This window comes from Salmo trutta, chromosome 8 (genome assembly GCF_901001165.1).
Source record: "Salmo trutta chromosome 8, fSalTru1.1, whole genome shotgun sequence".
In the NCBI taxonomy this organism is placed as follows: domain Eukaryota; kingdom Metazoa; phylum Chordata; class Actinopteri; order Salmoniformes; family Salmonidae; genus Salmo; species Salmo trutta.
In genome coordinates, this window is record NC_042964.1 from 12413145 (window position 1) to 12433388 (window position 20244).

Sequence of the window (20244 nt, forward strand, 5' to 3'; positions counted from 1 at the left end):
TACAGGGGTCTAGTGCATACAGGGGTCTCCAGAGGTCTAGTGCATACAGGGGTCTCCAGAGGTCTAGTGCATACAGGGGTCTCCAGAGGTCTAGTGCATACAGGGGTCTCCAGAGGTCTAGTGCATACAGGGGTCTCCAGAGGTCTAGTGCATACAGGGGTCTCCAGAGGTCTAGTGCATACAGGGGTCTCCAGAGGTCTTGTGCATACAGGGGTCTCCAGAGGTCTAGTGCATACAGAGGTCTAGTGCATACAGAGGTCTAGTGCATACAGAGGTCTAGTGCATACAGGGGTCTCCAGAGGTCTTGTGCATAGCTTTTTCTGTGCCAATATGCATGTAATATTGGATCTGTGGAAAACACCAAATTCTCTGGGAGGCAATTGTAACATACCAAAGATGGGGTCAGAAACCGAGGCTGTATCAAGAATCAGTTTAACCCTCAGTGTTTATGAGAGAAACACACAGTACCAGCCAAAAGTTTGGACACACCTTTTCTTTATTTGTACTATTTTCTACAGTAGAATTATAGTGAACACATCAAAACTATGAAATAACACATATGGAATCATGTAGTAACCAAAAAAGTGTTTTTTCAAAGTAGCCACCCTTTGCCTTCATGACAGCTTTGCACACTCTTGGCATTCTCTCAACCAGCTTCATGAGGTAGTCACCTGGAATGCATTTCAATTAACAGTGCCTTGTTAAAAGTGAATTTGTTGAATTTCTTTCCTTCTTAATGCGTTTGGGCCAATCAGTTGTGTTGTGACAAGGTAGGGGAGGTATACAGAAGATAGCCCTATTTGGTAAAAGTCCAAGTCTGTATTATGGCAAGAACAGCTCAAATAAGCAAAGAGAAAGGACAGACCATCATTACTTTAAGACAGGAAAATGTCAAGAAGTTTGAAAGTTTCTTCAAGTGCAAAAACTATCAAGCGCTATGATGAAACTGGCTCTCATGAGGACCGCCACAGGAAAGGAAGACCCAGAGTTACCTCTGCTGCAGAGGATTAGTTCATTAGAGTTACCAGCCTCAGATTACAGCCCAAATAAATGCTTCACAGACTTCAAATAAGAGACACATCTTAACATCAACTGTTCAGAGGAGACTGCGTGAATGAGGCCTTCATGGTCGAATTGCTGCAAAGAAACCACTACTCAAGGACACCAATAAGAAGAAGAGATTTGCTTGGGCAAAGAAACACGAGCAATGGACATAAGACCGGTGGAAAACTGTCCTTTGGTCTGATGAGTCCAAATTTAAGATTTTTGGTTCCAACCGCCATGTCTTTCTGAGACGCAGAGTAGGTGAACGGATGATCTCCGCATGTGTAGTTCCCACCGTGAAGCATGGAGGACGAGGTGTGATGGTGCTTTGCTGGTGACACTGTCAGTGATTTATTTAGAATTCAAGGCACACTTAACCTGCATGGCTACCACAGCATTCTGCAGCGATATGCCATCACATCTGGTTTGCGCTTAGTGGGACTATCATTTGTTTTTCAACAGAACAATGACCCAAAACACACCTCCAGGCTGTGTAAGGGCTATTTGACCAAGAAGGAGAGTGATGGAGTGCTGCATCAGATGACCTGGCCTCCGCAATCACTTGACCTCAACCCAATTGAGATGGTTTGGGATGAGTTGGACCGCAGAGTGAAGGAAAAGCAGCCAACAAGTGCTCAGCATGTGGGAACTCCTTCAAGACTGTTGGAAAAGCATTCCTCATGAAGCTGGTTGAGAGACTGTCATCAAGGCAAAGGGTGGCTACTTTGAAGAATCTCAAATATAAAATATATTGTGATTTGTTTAACACTTTTTTGGTTACTACATGATTCCATATGTGTTATTTCATAGTTTTGATGTCTTCACTATTATTCTACAATGTAGAAAATAGTACAAATAAATTAAAACCCCTGAATGTGTAGGTGTGTCCAAACCTTTGACTGGTACTGTATGTAGTACAATAAGAAAACATATAATCACAGTCCAACAAATCCAATCCTTTTTTGTATCATGAAAAATCTATAGATTCTCATGGATGTTGTAGAATGATGATAAAAAAAACATTTCCAAATACATTATGCTATGTGTGACTTAAACTTGTACGGTATTAGAATACTTTGCTATTTTGGCTCACACAGCAACCCCACTAGTATCAGACCTGGGCCTGGGCCTGGGGCAATGACCTAGTTGGTCTAATCAGGGTAAGGTGTTATCACGTTGCAACAGGCCAGGGAACCACACAGGCAGACACTACTGCCTAACCCCCTGTATACAGCAATCTGCTCCCCCTCCCACCCGCAACACCCAGCCAATGTGGCCCAGATTCGTTGAGGGGAAAGCTGACACCGAGGTCGGGTCCCGGTGGGGACTTTCCTGCCTCAGGGCGTCTCCTGACTGGGTTTGAGAATAGCCAGTCATCAAACGCGGCATGCCAGCCATCTGCATGTCATGAGTCTGTACATCTACAGCCAGACTAACATTCACTTGCATCCCACTGGGCTTGGTGAGAGGTGGGGTTGGTGATACTGTGGTGAGACGAGCGGGTTGGGGAGCAAGAAAACGGTGCAGCCTTGAGTATCAACAACCATTATTATGAGCTGTTTTCTCTTAGATACAGACACACAAACTCAGAAAGCACAAATCCACTTGCATTGTAGGATCTACGCAGTTAGTGGCTTATAACAAGCAACACCCTCCATGCTACAAGGCTCAGCTCGTTGTCGTTTGTGACACCAGCGTTCTGGGTTTGATTCCAGAAAGGACCAAATATTCTTAACATGTGACTTCCTTTTCATAAAATAATAAAATGAAAAAAAAAAACTCACAAATCAATACATTTTCAAAAAAATACAACAAAAAACATTATTTTTTTCCAAGGTTTCTTGCAGTTCCTCAGATGACCACCAGGGGTCTCTGTTGCTCTGATAAAGCTGCATGCTCCTCTTGTGCTTTTTTGGGGAAAAGACCAGACTCTGTGCTTTAACACGCATACACTACCACAGTCAAGTCATCCCGATGCCTACCCACCTGTCTGTCCTCTCCTACATTATTTACCGAGGAGTGCCTGCTGAGAAGGGTTTTCCTCCCTTCGTAACGAGGACGGCTCTCTGATCCCCTTTGTCTGGAGGGATGGAGGGAAGCGGGGTAGAGGGATGAAAGTTCCTCTCTAACTCCTCTGGCTTAATGCTTCCTCCTGTACTGTCTGTCTGCCCATCAGACTCTACTCACTCTACCGTCTACCTCTCTGTATTCATGTAACAGAGGCAGACAGGAAATAGAAAAGGGAAATGGGCTGTTTTGATTTTTCACTTCACTTCAATTTATCATCCCACACATATTTGATCCGAGTAGATCACTGTTGCAGTGGGGCAATACAGTAGGCTACACGGTACAGTGTTAGTAATAACGCAGATTGAGTTGTCATTGATCAATAATTGAGGTCTTGATCTTAACTACAGTTAAGTCACAGAAGGAGACTAAATAATAACAATGGAATGTTTATTGGTTAACTGGTCCTCTCTTGCCAAGAGTCCCATCCAACTTCCCACCCAGAAATCCAGGGAGGAAAACACAACCTCCCCATTCGGGTCTGATGTGCTCTGGCTGGAGGGGGAGGGAATCCCTGGAGAACAGCCAGACAAGGTGCCCACGCTGTCGTCCGTGACGAGGCGGAAAATTCCCTTGTTCACTGTCATCATTCCTGCCCCGGGGATGCCAACCTGATATTCTTTCCACGCCAGCATGCCATCTCTTTCCACCCCTCGTACGATCGCACCGCCACATGCCAACCTCACAGGAAACTGAACTCTGACATTTCAGAGGTCAATAAACAATGGCCTCGGCCATATCTCTGAGCCTGTCCTCTCTAGAGCAACAGCAATTTCCATCCATCTCCATCTCTAATTTCATTCTATCAACGAAAAACGGGAGAGAGAAGGGGAAACACAGCTGTTTAAGAAGCAGGTAGGCTAAATGTTTGTGCTGAAGTTTGACACAGCCAACTTCTCACCACACATGCCTGAATCCCCAGTCTGACACTTTCAGAGCCGTCCATCTACTTCTGTCTCCCCGGCACACTTCCAACTGTCTAAACACCAGCACCAGCAACATACGGCAGGGAAAAACAGGTGAATGTCTTATGTGTGTTTGGAGATGTGTAATTACCATCCCTGTCCAAGAGGCCCAGTGTGTAATTACCATCCCTGTCCAAGAGGCCCAGTGTGTAATTACCATCCCTGTCCAAGAGGCCCAGTGTGTAATTACCATCCCTGTCCAAGAGGCAGGCCCAGTGTGTAATTACCATCCCTGTCCAAGAGGCAGGCCCAGTGTGTAATTACCATCCCTGTCCAAGAGGCAGGCCCAGTGTGTAATTACCATCCCTGTCCAAGAGGCAGGCCCAGTGTGTAATTACCATCCCTGTCCAAGAGGCCCAGTGTGTAATTACCATCCCTGTCCAAGAGGCCCAGTGTGTAATTACCATCCCTGTCCAAGAGGCCCAGTGTGTAATTACCATCCCTGTCCAAGAGGCAGGCCCAGTATGTAATTACCATCCCTGTCCAAGAGGCAGGCCCAGTGTGTAATTACCATCCCTGTCCAAGAGGCAGGCCCAGTGTGTAATTACCATCCCTGTCCAAGAGGCCCTGTGTGTAATTACCATCCCTGTCCAAGAGGCAGGCCCAGTGTGTAATTACCATCCCTGTCCAAGAGGCCCAGTGTGTAGTTACCATCCCTGTCCAAGAGGCCCAGTGTGTAATTACCATCCCTGTCCAAGAGGCAGGCCCAGTGTGTAATTACCATCCCTGTCCAAGAGGCAGGCCCAGTGTGTAATTACCATCCCTGTCCAAGAGGCAGGCCCAGTGTGTAATTACCATCCCTGTCCAAGAGGCAGGCCCAGTGTGTAATTACCATCCCTGTCCAAGAGGCAGGCCCAGTGACCGAAGGGTCTTGTTGAGCTGGGAGATTTTAATTAAGCAGCTAGACAATATAGCATGCACAAATATTATTTCCCCCTTGGAGTCCTCCAACCTTCTCTATTTTGTGTTGCAGCAGCGTTTTCACGTTTACAGCTCACGGAGAGAAAGGATAAAGAGAGAGAGAGGGGGTGGGAGAGAGGAGGGTGAGAGTGAGAGTGAGGGAGGGAGGGAGAGCAGAGAGAGCAATCATGGCGGTGTGTTTTCATTTGAGAGCAGGGTGTACCATAGTTCATCTCTCTCTACACACCAGTGTAATGTCAGGGAAGTAGCAGGAGGAGCATAACACATTAGCCTGAGTGACCATCAGTGACAACCCAGCTCCAGCTCATGTGACCACAGACAAGTTGACCCCTGACAGGAGACCCTGTAGAGTAGTAGACCTTTGTCTCAGGGGTCGAACAATCTGATTCTACGATTTATCTTATCCTTTAAAAAAAAGGAGCTATGTGGCCTTTACATTTCATCCACTCAGCAATGTTGGCCTTTGTGTTTTGTTTTTTATTCATTTGCCTGTGAAACCACAGAGCCAGGAAACCCCTAGCCGGGCGGCATCCCCTCTCTGATAAGGGTTACACTGTCCCAGGACCGCAGACCATTGGGGAGGGGCCCTGGTTAATCTGAATCTGGCAAAGTCTTCATGCTGAGCTGACGGGCTCCTTTTAGATTTACAGTGGCCATCGACCGGCCATCAATCACTAGACTGCGGCGCTCGCAACCGAGGCCCCAGTCCAAGATGAGAGAAGATCAATCTATTACGGTCACTTGCGTTTCAATTGGGCGCCCTGCCCCTGCCCCCACCTACATGAATGATCAGACAGATTCTAACCATATTTGTGCCTCATTGGGCGGTTCTTAACAGAAATAACATTGAGAATGTTCTCTTCCTACCTCTTCATTTAGAAGCTCTATCCCTTGTTGTTTCAAGAGAATAGAAAATAATCCTAGAAAACGACATCGCCTGAGTCAAATTCTTTTTAACCATAAAAAAAATCTTTGAGGAAATATGCAACCGATGTTAAATGCACCACAAAACTACAGTGGGAAGTAGAATCTAACAGGGCTGAGTAATTGCCTGCGTTCCTGACTGTGCTCCACAAGGCCGGCTATTTAAATCTCTTTACCTTTGAGTTGGCAAAGCTGGGATTAGATATCAAAGTGGGCCGAGAACAGGGAACATCAAGGTTAAAACAACAACCTGTAAACATAGCCCATTGTAAGACTGACAAAAATACTTCAAAACATCTCAACACATGCCCTCAAGTAAACTCACTGGCTTTGCCCCAATTCACACCTATGCGAAAATATGCCCCCATGGGGAAAATGGCAGTCTCTTTCTCTGTGTGTGTGTGTGTGTGTGTGTGTGTGTCAAAAACAGCCCCATCCCCTTCTCCCTTTCTCTCCCTGTCCCGGAAACTCCCCTTTGGTGCCCCTATTGGACAAAAAGAGTCGCTCTGAGACTTTTTGTGCTGACTCACTTCACAAAGGTCTGTCTGTGTCCAGCCTCCTCCAGAGTGAGCATGCCAAATGGACCGCAGTCAGTCCAGTCCAGCCCATCCCCATCTAAACCAACCCAAGAGACGCAAAATAAACTAACACATAGTCGAGGTAATGAATACTGGGGACTCTGTGCTTACCTTTGTTATTGTAGACGTCTAGGTAGTTGGGTGCTGAGAAGATGGTGATGAGAGAAGGAAACCCTGTCGTCTGGCTCTTCCTGTACATGCGGTACCTAGAGGGAGAGACAGCATCATGATTACCGTCGCAACAACACTACCTAATACTCTGTAGCTCAGTGTGGTAGAGCAGCGGGTTCGATTCCCAGGACCATCTGAAATGTACGCACGCATTACTTTAAAATCGCTTTGGATAAAAGGGCCTGCTAAATGGCATATATTACAACAGGTTATATAATAATGTAACATACACATTGTGCATGAAGTCAACAGTGCCCTGAGGAATAATTTAATTGATTTGGACACGGTAATCTGATCCTAGAGCTGTGCCTAAGGCTGACTTGTACGTCAAGCTGTCCTTGCTCTTTGAGTGGGACCAGACAGTCTGCGTGGACAAGCAGCGGGAGTGCAGAAAAACAAACAGGGCGACAAGCCTTCGGTCAGTTTGGGCGCTCCCCTCTGCCTCAATCAGCCTTTTCTTCAACGTTTTGACATGCTTGCTACCAAAGTCCTTTGAAGGGGCACGGATGGCCAAAAGTCAATAACTTTTAATACAGCACAATTTTTTAATAAGCACAGGTCCAAATGTTTACTTGCGTAAACTCAAGCGACATAGTTGTCCAAGGAGAATGGCTGTAGCAGTCAGCGGTGGGTACAAAGAGGACACTTACCCAGCGTCCTGTGCTTCATGGGCTCGAATGACAGATAACAAGTTATTGTGTTGTAGAAAGTCGCAGACAGCGGGGTAGCTGTTGAAAGACAAGATGACACATGCTTGATTAACGGGTCTAATTTGATCTAAAGACAGTGATTAGATTTCGTTGACACATAATTGAAATAGATATTCATTCAAACGTATTTGAATACATTTGTAAATATAGCAGATGCATCTTCGTCATGTTACCGTCAGAAAGAGTAAACAAAGTAATCCACAGGCTTGTGGTTTCTCAACAAACACTATAATTATTTAGTGTGTGTGTGTGTGTGTGTGTGTGTGTGTGTGTGTGTGTGTGTGTGTGTGTGTGTGTGTGTATCTTTTGCATACTCATGCGGTTCTGAATAGGCTGAGATGAAGGTGGCCAAAACAAACTGACAGTAATTACAGTATAGGACAGTTGCAGTATTTTCCATGCCATAACCTTTCCTTACCAAAGACACCAAAAGTCCACTGGAAATGTCCTTTCGCTCTCAGTGGGGTAGGCCCTAGTCACACAGCCAACAACCCCCTAAAAACCAGTTACGTTGAAAACATTCCTAAATCACCTACCGGAGAAGGAACGTTTAGTAAGTGAGTGACCTTGGGAAACGGAATGCAACTGTGAGTCCAAATCCTTTCATAACTCCCGACCACAACAACTTCTAAAGGCTGTTCCATGAACAGCTGATGCCACATGAGAGCCATCCAAGGATAAATATGCAATATTCTCAGACTGTTTACAAATCGTTCAAAGAACCACACTCATTGTGCGACCTATTCACGTTGGTATTTTATTGTAGGTTACAAATAATCAACCATTTCACATTGAGAAAAATACACATCAGCTGTACATTAGGAAATACGTGACGGACGTGAGATCATTTAGCTCTGTGGAGGAGGCTAAACTCAAGTCCTTGTTGCTGGATGTAGCTCATTTGCATAACAATGGTCATGCTCTTTGCTCAGTACGAGTCTCCATTGCTGAATGCTTCTAGAGCTAGAGGGTAGCTTATTGCTTTGTGTGATAGGTGGATGGATTTTTTTTTTCATGAAGCCTTGCACTTCTGGCCACTGGGCACTTCTGGTAACATCCAATGTCCTCACCCTACAGTTAATATCCAGGACAAAAAAGTAAACAAGAGAACATAAACTCTCACTTCACTAAAAGTAAACAAATATGTCTCAATTCACATTTCCTTGTTAGACGGGTAACAGGATACGCTTTGAGTGGCACAGTAACACATCAGGCTTCTCAGCTGAGAGTACTTTGCTTTGTCACTCATGGTGGAGTTAAACCTAGAAATAGGTCTAGCTATAAGATCATTCTGTTACTGGTCACATGAGGAGAGAAAATACGACTGACGGAGGAACATTGCCAAAGTGTGTGTACGGTTTCTTTGCGGTGTGATCGCATTGCTTCGAGGATAATAAAAAGTGTGCATCTAATTTCCATCTCGATTCATTATTTTAATCCATTATTTCTTTCCATGCACCTGTCACTGTTTGGCAGATGCTGTTGCTGGGTATTGCTCAGAAGACTAAATACATTTTGTGCTGAAAGCATTTGACATCTGTTCTGGGACACAGATGTGAGCCATCCAACAGTTGTGCACTGTCCCTAACAAATCAATAAATACATGCACACCATATCTACTTCAAATCTGACAGTATACTCTGTGAATCATTTGTACAGCCAAAATCCAATTAAGGGCTATTTTCATAAAGCATCTAAAATACCATGCAATTGCCTGCTAAGGCTACTCACAAATAGTAATCATTGGTAAAAAAAAAAAAAAACACATTTAGTCAACAACCACACAGCAAAGTGTCCGCTAGGCTATAGCAGGATAGAAAAGATGGGGCCTGTATTCAAAACAACATGCAATTTCACACCTCAGTAATGTGTGTAAAACAGTTATGAGGGGGCCTATGGTGCTGGAATAAGACACAGCTGCCAGAATCAGGAAAAGGGACTAAACTGAGTCTTTTCTCTCCGATTGGCGAATTGTTCTCCTTTTAGTCTGGAGCTTGAAGCTGGCCCATAAACTCAGCATGCCAGTGTGCTGCCAATTACAATGAGCCCTGCAGGCAGATCCAGCCTAGGGGAAAACATCATGGCTACATGTCAAATGGCATCCTATTCCCTATATAGTGCACTACCCATAAAGGACTCTGGTCAAAAGGAGTGCACTACCCATAAAGGACTCTGGTCAAAAGGAGTGCACTACCCATAAAGGACTCTGCTCTTGACTTTTCCCACATTATGTTACGTTACAGCTTATTCTAAAATATACTCCACCGTTAAAAAGTTTGTGGTCACTTAGAAATGTACTTGTTTTTGAAAGAAAAACACATTTTCTTACCATTAAAATAACATAAAATTGATCAGAAATACAGTGTAGACATTGCTAATGTTGTAAATGACTATTGTAGCAGGACACAGCTGATTTTTAATGGAATATCTAGTCGTGGCCAAAGGTTTTGAGAATGACACAAAAATGTATTTTCACAAAGTTTGCTGCTTCAGTGTCTTTAGATATTTTTGTCAGATGTTACTATGGAATACTGAAGTATAATTACAAGCAAGTGTCAAAGGCTTTTATTGAAAATTACATTATGTTTATGCAAAGAGTCAATATTAGCAGTGTTGACCCTTCTTTTTCAAGACCTTTGCAATCCGCCCTGGCATGCTGTCAATTAACTTCTGGGCCACATCCTGACTGATGGCAGCCCATCTTGCATAATCAATGCTTGGAGTTTGTCAGAATTTGTGGGGTTTTGTTTATCCACCCGCCTCTTAAGGTCTGGGGAGTTTCCTGGCCATGGACCCAAAATATAGATTTTTTGTTCCCCGAGCCACTTAGTTATCACGATTGCCTTATGGCAAGGTGCTCCATCATGCTGGAAAAGGCATTGTTCGTCACCAAACTGTTCCTGGATGGTTGGGAGAAGTTGCTCTCAGAGGATGTGTTGGTACCATTCTTTATTCATGGCTGTGTTCTTAGGCAAAATTGTGAGTGAGCCCACTCCCTTGGCTGAGAAGCAACCCCACACATGAATGGTCTCAGGATGCTTTACTGTTGGCATGACACAGGACTGATGGTAGCCCTCACCTTGTCTTCTCTGGACAAGCTTTTTTACGGATGCCCCAAACGATCGGAAAGGGGATTCATCAGAGAAAATGACTTTACCTCAGTCCTCAGCAGTCCAATCCCTGTACCTTTCGCAGAATATCAGTCTGTCCCTGATGTTTTTCCTGGAGAGAAGTGGCTTCTTTGCCGCCCTTCTTGACACCAGGCCATCCTCCAAAGGTCACTGTGCATGCAGATGCACTCACACCTGCCTGCTGCCATTCCTGAGCAAGCTCTGTACTGGTGGTGCCCCGATCCCGCAGCTGAATCAACTTTAGGAGACGGTCCTGGCGCTTGCTGGACTTACTTGGCAGCCCTGAAGCCTTCTTCACAACAATTGAACCGCTCTCCTTGAAGTTCTTGATGATCCGATAAATGGTCGATTTAGGTGCAATCTTACTGGCAGCAATATCCTTGCCTGTGAAGCCCTTTTTGTGCAAAGCACAGGTAACCGTGATTAACAGAGGATGAACAATGATTCCGAGCACCACCCTCCTTTTGAAGCTCACTCACACCTGTGTTAACGAGAGAATCACTGACATGATGTCAGCTGGTCCTTTTGTGGCAGGGCTGAAATGCAGTGGAAATGTTTTTTGGGGATTCAGTTAATTTGCATGGCAAAGAGGCAAAAATTGCATGGCAAAAATGAATTGCAATCCATCTGATCACTCTTCATAACATTCTGGAGTATATGCAAATTGCCATCATACAAACTGAGGCAGCAGACTTTGTGAAAATTTATATTTGTGTCATTTTCAAAACTTTTGGCCACGACTGTACACTTAAAATGCATCTTTCCTTCCAGGCTTCCTTGAAGTAATCCCTAATCTGGCATTACTGCATGGGTTTTATGGCATATCAGATCAGTGATTACTTCGAGGAAGGAAGGATACATTTTAAAAGTAATGCAGTGCATTAGGAAATTATTCAGACCCTTTGACGTTTTCAAAATGTTGTTGCGTTACAGCCTTATTCTAAAATGTATTAAATTATTTGTTTTCCTCATCAATCTACACACAATACCCCATAATGACAAAATTAAAACTTTTTTTTACAATGCCTTTTCCAGCATGATGGAGCACCTTGCCATAAGGCAATCGTGATAACTAAGTGGCTCGGGGAACAAAACATCAATATTTTGGGTCCATGGCCAGGAAACTCCCCAGACCTTAATCCCATTGAGAACTTGTGGTCAATCCTCAAGAGGCAAACAAAAACCCACAAATTCTGACAAACTCCAAGCATTGATTATGCAAGAATGGGCTGCCATCAGTCAGGATGTGGCCCAGAAGTTAATTGACAGCATGCCAGGGCGGATTGCAGAGGTCTTGAAAAAGAAGGGTCAACACTGCAAATATTGACTCTTTGCATCAACTTCATGTAATTGTCAATAAAAGCCTTTGACACTTAAGAAATGCTTGTAATTATACTTCAGTATTCCATAGTAACATCTGACAAAAATATCTAAAGACACTGAGGCAGCAGACTTTGTGAAAATTAATATTTGTGTCATTCTCAAAACTTTTGGCCACGACTGTACAAACAGTGCCTATCACCTTTAAATCCCTTTCCCTCTGTCTATAGCCGATCCTACTGGATTTAGTACACTGGGTCCTTGTAACTGAGATATCAGAGATATCTCTGCGATGGCAGGGGCATACCATGGAAATATCACTAGCAGCCAGAACCCGAGAGCGACAACACAGCTCTCTTACGCTCTCTCAAGTGACAGGGGTGACATTTCTCTCCCTGACAGGGTCCCTGTTGTCTGGCAGATAGTCAAGCGAGACCATTTACAGCAAACGATTGGGTCATATACAAATCAAAGTCAAGCGAAACCATGTACAGTAAACTGTTGGGTCCTTTACAAATTTAAGTCAAGCGAGACCATTTACAGTAAACTGTTGGGACATACACAAATCTAACTCTAGCAGGACCATTTACAGAAAATTGTTGGGTCATATACAAATCTAAGTCAAGCGAGACCATGTACAGTAAACTGTTGTGTCATATATAGAAATCTAAGTCAAGCAAGACCATTTACAGTAAACTGTTGGGACATATATAGAAATCTAAGTCAAGCGAGACCATTTACAGTAAACTGTTGGGACATATACAAATCTAACTCTAGCAGGACCATTTACAGCAAATTGTTGGGTCATACACAAATCTAACCCTAGCAAGACCATTTACAGTAAACTGTTGGGACATATACAAATCTAACTCTAGCAGGACCATTTACAGTAAACTGTTGGGACATATACAAATCTAACTCTAGCAGGACCATTTACAGTAAACTGTTGGGACATATACAAATCTAACTCTAGCAGGACCATTTGCAGTAAACTGTTGGGACATATACAAATCTAACTCAATCAGGACCATTTACAGTAAGATGTTGGGACATATACAAATCTACACCGAACACAATTATAAATGCATGTAAAGTGTTGGTCCCATGTTTCATGACCTGAAACAAAATACTTATTTCTCTAAAATGTTGTGCACAAATATGTTTATATCCCTTTTAGTGAGCATTTCTCCTTTCCCAAGATAATCCATCCACCTGACAGGTGTGGCATATCAAGAAGCTGATTACACAGCATGATAATTACACAGGTTCACCTTCTGCTGGGGACAATAAAAGGTCACTCTAAAATCTGCAGTTTTGTCACACAACACAATGCCACAGATGTCTTAAGTTGAGAGAGCGTGCAATTGACATGCTGACTGCAGGAATGTCCACCAGAGCTGTTGCCAAATAATTTAATGTTAATTTCTCTACCAAAAGCTGCCTCCAACATTGTTTTAGAGAATTTTGCAGTACGTTCAACCGGCAGACCACGTGCACGGCGTCGTGTGAGTGAGCTGTTTGCTGATGCCAATGTTGTGAACAGAGTGCCCCATGGTGGCGGTGGAGTTACGGTATGGGCAGGCATGAGCTATGGACAACAAACACAATTGCATTTTATCGATGGCAATTCGAATGCACAGAGATACCATGACAAGATCCTGTGGCCCATTGTCAACCCATTCATCTGCTGCCATCACCTCATGTTTCAGAATGATAATGTCGCAAGGATCTGTACACAATTCCTGGAAGCTGAAAATGTCCCAGTTCTTCCATGGCCTGCATACTCACCAGACATGTCACCCATTGAGCATGTTTGGGATGCTCTGAATCAATGTGTACGACATCATGTTCCAGTATAAGTCAAGTGATACCATTTACAACAAACTGTTGGGTCATATACAAATCTAACTCAAGTAGGACCATTTACTTTTCTTTTTTATTGTGTTTACTTCTTTTTTACTTCAGTTTATTTTAGTAAATACTTTAACACTTTTCTTTTCTTAAAACTGCATTGTTGGTTAAGGGCTTGTAAGTAAGCATTTCACTGTAAGGTCTACACCTGTTGTATTCGGCACATGTGACAAATACAATTTTATTTGATTTGATTTACTGCAAACTGTTGGGTCATATACAAATATATGCACAGCTATCACATAGTCCTGACCTACATCAAATATTGAATGCAAATAAGCATCATTGTTCCCACATAAAATACCTAAGCTAATTCTTCATTCTTTATTTGGATCCCCTTTAGCTATTGCCTTATCTCACTGTGACTCCCTGTTTAAATAAAGGTTAAATCAAAATAAAATAAATAATGCTGACGACAAGCTCTACGCAGAAGCAAGACTCGGAGTGTCGCAATGTCGTTTACCGGTATTTAACGTGTTTTTTTACTACCTGAAAATTGAGACAGGCCGTGGAGGCTGTGTTGTCACTTGGTTCTATAGGCTATTAGCCTATTTGGCATTGATTAGCCTATTTGGCATTGATAACCAAATGTAATCTCAGCTATTGTTCAAACAGTAAACCAAACAACAAGAATTCACCCCAAAATATATTTTGTATAACAGTAATAACTACTGATTACAGGCTAAAATGCTAGAACCTGCTGTAGCCACCTAGCAATCCATGTGCTTTTTTTCTTGTGAACAAAACATGACGTTCTATTTTTAGCTGATATGGGAATGAATACACAAGCAGCATATCAAACTGGGATAATGTTTTAGGTTACACCGGCAAGTATAAGAATATTTGCCAGGGCATATTTAAAAAAATTATAAAATCTGATTATTTCACATGGCGATGTGGGAAGCTAAAAAGGCTAGCTGGCTTGCTATGTTTTTAGCCAGGCTAAGGCTAGCCCAAAGGCCGGCAGATGGCGATATTGAACTGATATTGATGGTTTCATTTTACCGTCCAAACGCATTGTATGTAGCCGTAAATACACTCATATCCCCCGTGGACCGGTTTGTACCTAAAACATTATCTATTCAGGCTGCAAAGGTGTCAATTTCCTACTGATGGCAAGAAGGCAGAGAAAACGTAGAAAATACACATACTTGCTTTATGAAACGCCATTTGGCTAATGCTACTTCCTGATGTTGTGCTCTGCGTTCAGCCAAGGGTAAACAACAGACTGCTGCAAATTGATTGGCTGAAAGCAATAGGCAACATCCGGGAATAGCATTCCTAGGCATTAGCCACTTTAGCATGGTGGTGGAAAATGGTGTTTCATAAAGAAAGTATGCATATTTTCCCAGTTTTCTTCAGTCATCTCACTATTAAATATAGTTAAGGAGGAAGTCGACACCTTTGCAGCGTGAATGGAGAATGTTTTAGGTACAAAGCGGTCCGCAGGGGATACGAGTGTATTGCCGGCATAATACAATGTGTTCGGACTGTAAAATGGAAACGACTCAATATCGCCCTCTGCTGGCCTTTGGGCTAGGCTAAAGCCAGCTAGCCAGGCTGCCAGCTAGCTACTACTTGCAAGGGAAGGCAACTCTTCACAAAATGAAAAAACCTTTAGGAGACCGCTAGTCTTCCTGGGGTCCAAAGAGCAAATATTACCTTACTACGCTCGTGAAATAGGAGGTCTTTGAAATAGGTATTATGGGAACAGAAAATAAGTCTCTGACAAATATGATATATGCACTCTTTTCAAATTATATCAGTATACAAATTCTAAGTAATGCCTTGAGAACAACCCTACCCAATTCACTGCCTTCTGTTGGATGGACTGCATTTCTAAGGGGAATCATATCTTCAGTCACTAACCCAGGAGATACATTTGACAGCTTGGGCTGCTTCAGGCTGGCTTTGCCACTAGCATGCCAGGATCAAATGAGCGTCTGTCCACCTGTAATAATTGGACACTGGAGCACTAAAACTCACATTTGGAGAAGACTCTGGCCCTGTGCTAATGCATAAGTTCATTACATTCAGGACAGCGTGAGCTCCCGCAGCACTTCCAGCGTTTCCTTTGTTTGCTCTGCCGGTGACTGGGCTCCCGAGTGGCGCAGCAGTCTAAGTGCAAGAGGCATCACTACAGTCCCTGGTTCGAAACCAGGCTGTATCACATCCGGCTGTGATTGGGAGTCCCATAGGGTGGCGCACAATTGGCCCAGCGTTGTCCAGGTTTGGCCGGGGTTGGCAGTCATTGTAAATACGAATTTGATCTTAACTGACTTGCCTAGTTAAATAAAGGTTAAATAAAAAATAATTAAATATTTAATGGGAGTTCATATATGTGTTACATAAACACTTGTGACAGAGTAATGAGAGAAAAGGCAGTTTCTCTGGGTCCATGACAAATGAAGGTTACAAAGCAACTATGATCCAGATAGTAGAAAAGGGAGTGAGGGGCTTCGAAGGGGACTGAATGAAGATGAACATTTGTCAGAATAACGTGGGTTGGAAGGATTTGGCAAAGGAAGGTTCAATGATGCATCAATGGCACAAGTTAACTGTTTTATTTTGAGGGTTATATTACTTTAGAGCCCAGAAGTGTTACACTAGATCAATTTCAAGTCCATTGTATGATACATCAGCAATTTAACAAAGTCAGCAATGGTAACAAAGCAAGATAAGGCCAACGATTACAAAAGCCAAGACACACACACACACACACACACACACACACCACACACTCTTAATAATGTGCACTGTCTCTGCCAACTAAATGACAAATAAATGAATACATTCACAGCCTCTTTTTCACACTACGCAGCTTGTGAAGGAGGTGACGGCCCACCTGTAGAAGTAGGAGCATCCTCTCACTGTGTTGTGCGTGAAGTGTTCTTGGCTCTTCTCGTTCCCAAAGTCCTCCAGGGGGTCTGACCACAACAGGTCACACATGGGCCCGTACGCAGGGGGCTCTTTGAATCTGTCTAACTACAGAGACAGAGGTACACAGAGTTAGGAGAGACAATGTCAATCAGTCAGGAAAATGTCTCATCTATGCGGAAACAGAGTCAGTTTAGCCTCCTCAATAAGTTGGTGTAGTGATACCTACTGTATGGGAAAGGGAAAATGACTTGAAATGGATCTTGAGTTGACAATTCGTCTTGCTACATTGAACTGTGGTTACAGTAAAACTTTGAATGAAATCCTGAGTTCAAGAACATTGGGAAACGGCAGCACTGCATTTTGGCAGTTATGCCTTCATCAGAGCATGTTACAGTACAACTGTTGGTAGAGTCTCATATCTGTGTGTGAAAGAAACCCACAACGTGTAATTGGATGGACTGGATGACAATTTGTGCCTTTTATGAGTATGAAACATGAATAGATATTTTCAATCTTGACTATACTAATACCTCCTCCTGGGAAATGGAATGAAAAGCTACAAATTAAAGTGATCATCCAAAAGCTCATGACAGTCATTTCTCAGAGAATGTATATACCAGGGCTGGAATAAATTCCATTTAAATTCAAGTCAATTCAGAAAGTAAACCAAATTCAAATCTTTGCAATTTGAGTTGGAATATCATTGTACTTCCTGAATTGACTGGAATTTAAATGGACTTGACCCCAAGCCTGGTACAGTATATACTGTAGCATAATGGACACTTCAATAGTGTAGATTTTATTACAGAGACCATCTGATTGCAGCCACAAAATCCAATTGTCGTTATTGAATTTGAGAAAAAGCAGGATCCAACTATTCAAAAGGTTTAATCAGAGGGCCAGATTGCAAATCTCTGTTAGTTTGGGCCATTGCTTGAGAGGGAGGTAGTCCATGTTGTGTTATCAAGGTCATTCTTTTCTAAATAAATATTTCAAGAGAAATTGTTAAGACTACTTCCTTGAACAGCAAAAAGGAGAAATTAAACAGGTTTTAACCAAGGTCTGTGTAAACCTAATTGATGTGCCTTTCACAGAATAAAATCCACTTGAATGAATGTTTGTTACAAGGGAAAATGCATGATCCTTCTTATACTGAACATCCATTACACTTTAATGAAACATGGACATGACTTGTTAAAAACCATACAGTGGCAAGAAAAAGTATGTGAACCCTTTGGAATTACCCGGATTTCTGCATACATTTGTCATACAATTTGATCTGATCTTCATCTTAGTCACAACAATAGACAAACACAGTGTGCTTAAACTAATAACACACAAATTATTGTATTTTTCTTGTCTATATTGAATACATCACTTAAACAATGACAGTGTAGGTTGGAAAAACTATGTGAACCCCTAGGCTAATTACTTTTCCAAAAGCTAATTGGAGTCAGGAGTCTGCTAACCTGGAGTCTAATCAATGAGACGAGATTGGAGATGTTAAAAGAAAACACTCACAAAATTTGAGTTTGCTATTCACAAGAAGCATTGCCTGATGTGAACCATGCCTCGAACAAAAGAGATCTCCAAAGACCTAAGATTAAGAATTGTTGACTTGCATAAAGCTGGAAAGGTTTACAAAAGTATCTCTAAAAGCCTTGATGTTCATCAGTCCACGGTAAGACAAATTGTCTATAAATGGAGAAAGTTCAGCACTGTTGCTACTCTCCCTATCAGTGGCCATCCTGCAAAGATGACTGCAAGAGCACAGCTCAGAATGCTTAGTGAGGTTAAGAAGAATCCTAGTGTCAGCTAAAGACTTACAAACATCTCTGGAACATGCTAACATCTCTGTTGACGAGTCTACGATACGTAAAACACTAAACAAGAATGGTGTTCATGGGAGGACCCCATGGAAGGAGCCACTGCTGTCCAAAAAAAACATTGCTGCACATCTGAAGTTTGCAAAAGAGCACCTTGTTGTTCCACAGCGCTACTGGTAAAATATTGTGTGGACAGATGAAACTAAAGTTGAGTTGTTTGGAAGGAACACACAACACTATGTGTGGAGAAAAAAGGCACAGCACACCAACATCAAAACCTCATCCCAACTGTAAAGTATGGTGGAGGGAGCATCATGGTTTGGGGCTGCTTTGCTGCCTCAAGGCCTGGACAGCTTGCTATCATCGACATAAAAATGAATTCCCAAGTTTATCAAGACATTTTGCAGGAGAATGTAAGGCTATCTGTCCGTCAATTGAAGCTCAACAGAAGTTGGGTGATGCAACAGGACAACAACCCAAAACACAGAAGTAAATCAACAACAGAATGGCTTCAATAGAAGAAAATATGCCTTCTGGAGTGGTCCAGTCAGAGTCCTGACCTCGAACCGATTTAAAATGCTGTGGCATGACCTGGAGAGCGGTTCACATCAGACATTCTAAGAATATTGCTGAACTGAAACAGTTTTGTAAAGAGGAATGTTCCAAAATTCCTCCTGACCGTTGTGCAGGTCTGATTCGCAACTACAGAAAACGTTTGGTTGAGTTTATTGCTGTCAAAGGAGGGTCAACAAGTTATTAAATCCAAGGGTTCACACACTTTTTCCACCCTGCATAGTGAATGTTTACACGGTGTGTTCAATAAAGACATGAAAATGTGTTATTAGTTTAAGCAGACTGTGTTTGTCTATTGTTGTGACTTAGACATAATTTTATGACCAATTTATGCAGAAATCGAGTTAATTCCAAAGGGTTCACATACTTTTTCTTGCCACTATACATGTGATATATTCATACACTATAGAAACAATTCACTATCCCAAGTATTCATGATTTTAAGGTAAAAAGAGGAGATCATTCCGAATGTAGTAATCTGTGTAAAATGTACCAAAGTCGGCACAAATTAAAAGCATATTGCATTGGGCTTTGTCATGCAAGGAATGTAGTTTGGGAAATCACGTACTTTCCTGATGTCGTCGAGGTTTGAGATTTCTGGGGAAAGTCCTCCGTGTACACACAGGAACTGCTGGTTCATAAGGGCGGCCAGGGGAAGGCAGTCGAAGGCGTCCATACACTCATCGTACACCCGCTCCGAATACTTAATTCTACCTGTCAGGGTGGAAATAGGGCGAGGACTGAAGAGTGTTGCCAGGCCAAACACCCCTAGCTCTTACACACTAGGGCAGTGTGCTGGGCCTGGGTCGGAAAGTTAAAACAAAGTGTCAGAAAACATCCAAAATACATAAAAAACTCTAACTCTGCCCTTGGTATTTTGGTTATACTCTAAGCCTGAATCCAACAGCAATAGCCCTGACATATGTAAATACATATCAAGGAGAGAGCAAGAATCTGATTTCATACTATGCCAAGAAGCCCTTTTCCGCGTGAACATTTGAAAGTCAAGCGTCATGTTCAATGTAAAATGCTTCAGAAAGAAAAACTCAAAACCACACTTACATTCCTGCTTAAATGTGAAATACTCTGTTAAATGTCTACATTCGTGGTTCCCACGGAGCAAAAATAGTGTTTTGGGGTATAGGATCTTTAAGGCCCACAAGTACAGCACACACTGGAAGACAATAACAAAGACATAGGAAATGAATTAGCATATTTTCAGA

General features: G+C 42.6%; 1 protein-coding gene across 7 annotated transcripts in view; it reads right to left on the minus strand.

Annotated features, from left to right (window-relative positions):
• The window catches only part of LOC115198233 (serine/threonine-protein phosphatase 2B catalytic subunit alpha isoform), a 130489-nt gene that overhangs the window by 29062 nt on the left and 81183 nt on the right, over positions 1 to 20244 (minus strand). For all 7 annotated transcript variants that reach the window (XM_029760018.1, XM_029760020.1, XM_029760017.1 and 4 more), the window contains exons 4-8: positions 20084 to 20195; positions 19590 to 19735; positions 16588 to 16727; positions 7321 to 7398; positions 6611 to 6705 (exon numbers count right to left, since the gene is read on the minus strand). In XM_029760018.1, coding sequence (XP_029615878.1) covers positions 6611 to 6705; positions 7321 to 7398; positions 16588 to 16727; positions 19590 to 19735; positions 20084 to 20195 — 571 coding nt within the window. The remainder of the gene's footprint in view (positions 1 to 6610; positions 6706 to 7320; positions 7399 to 16587; positions 16728 to 19589; positions 19736 to 20083; positions 20196 to 20244) is intronic.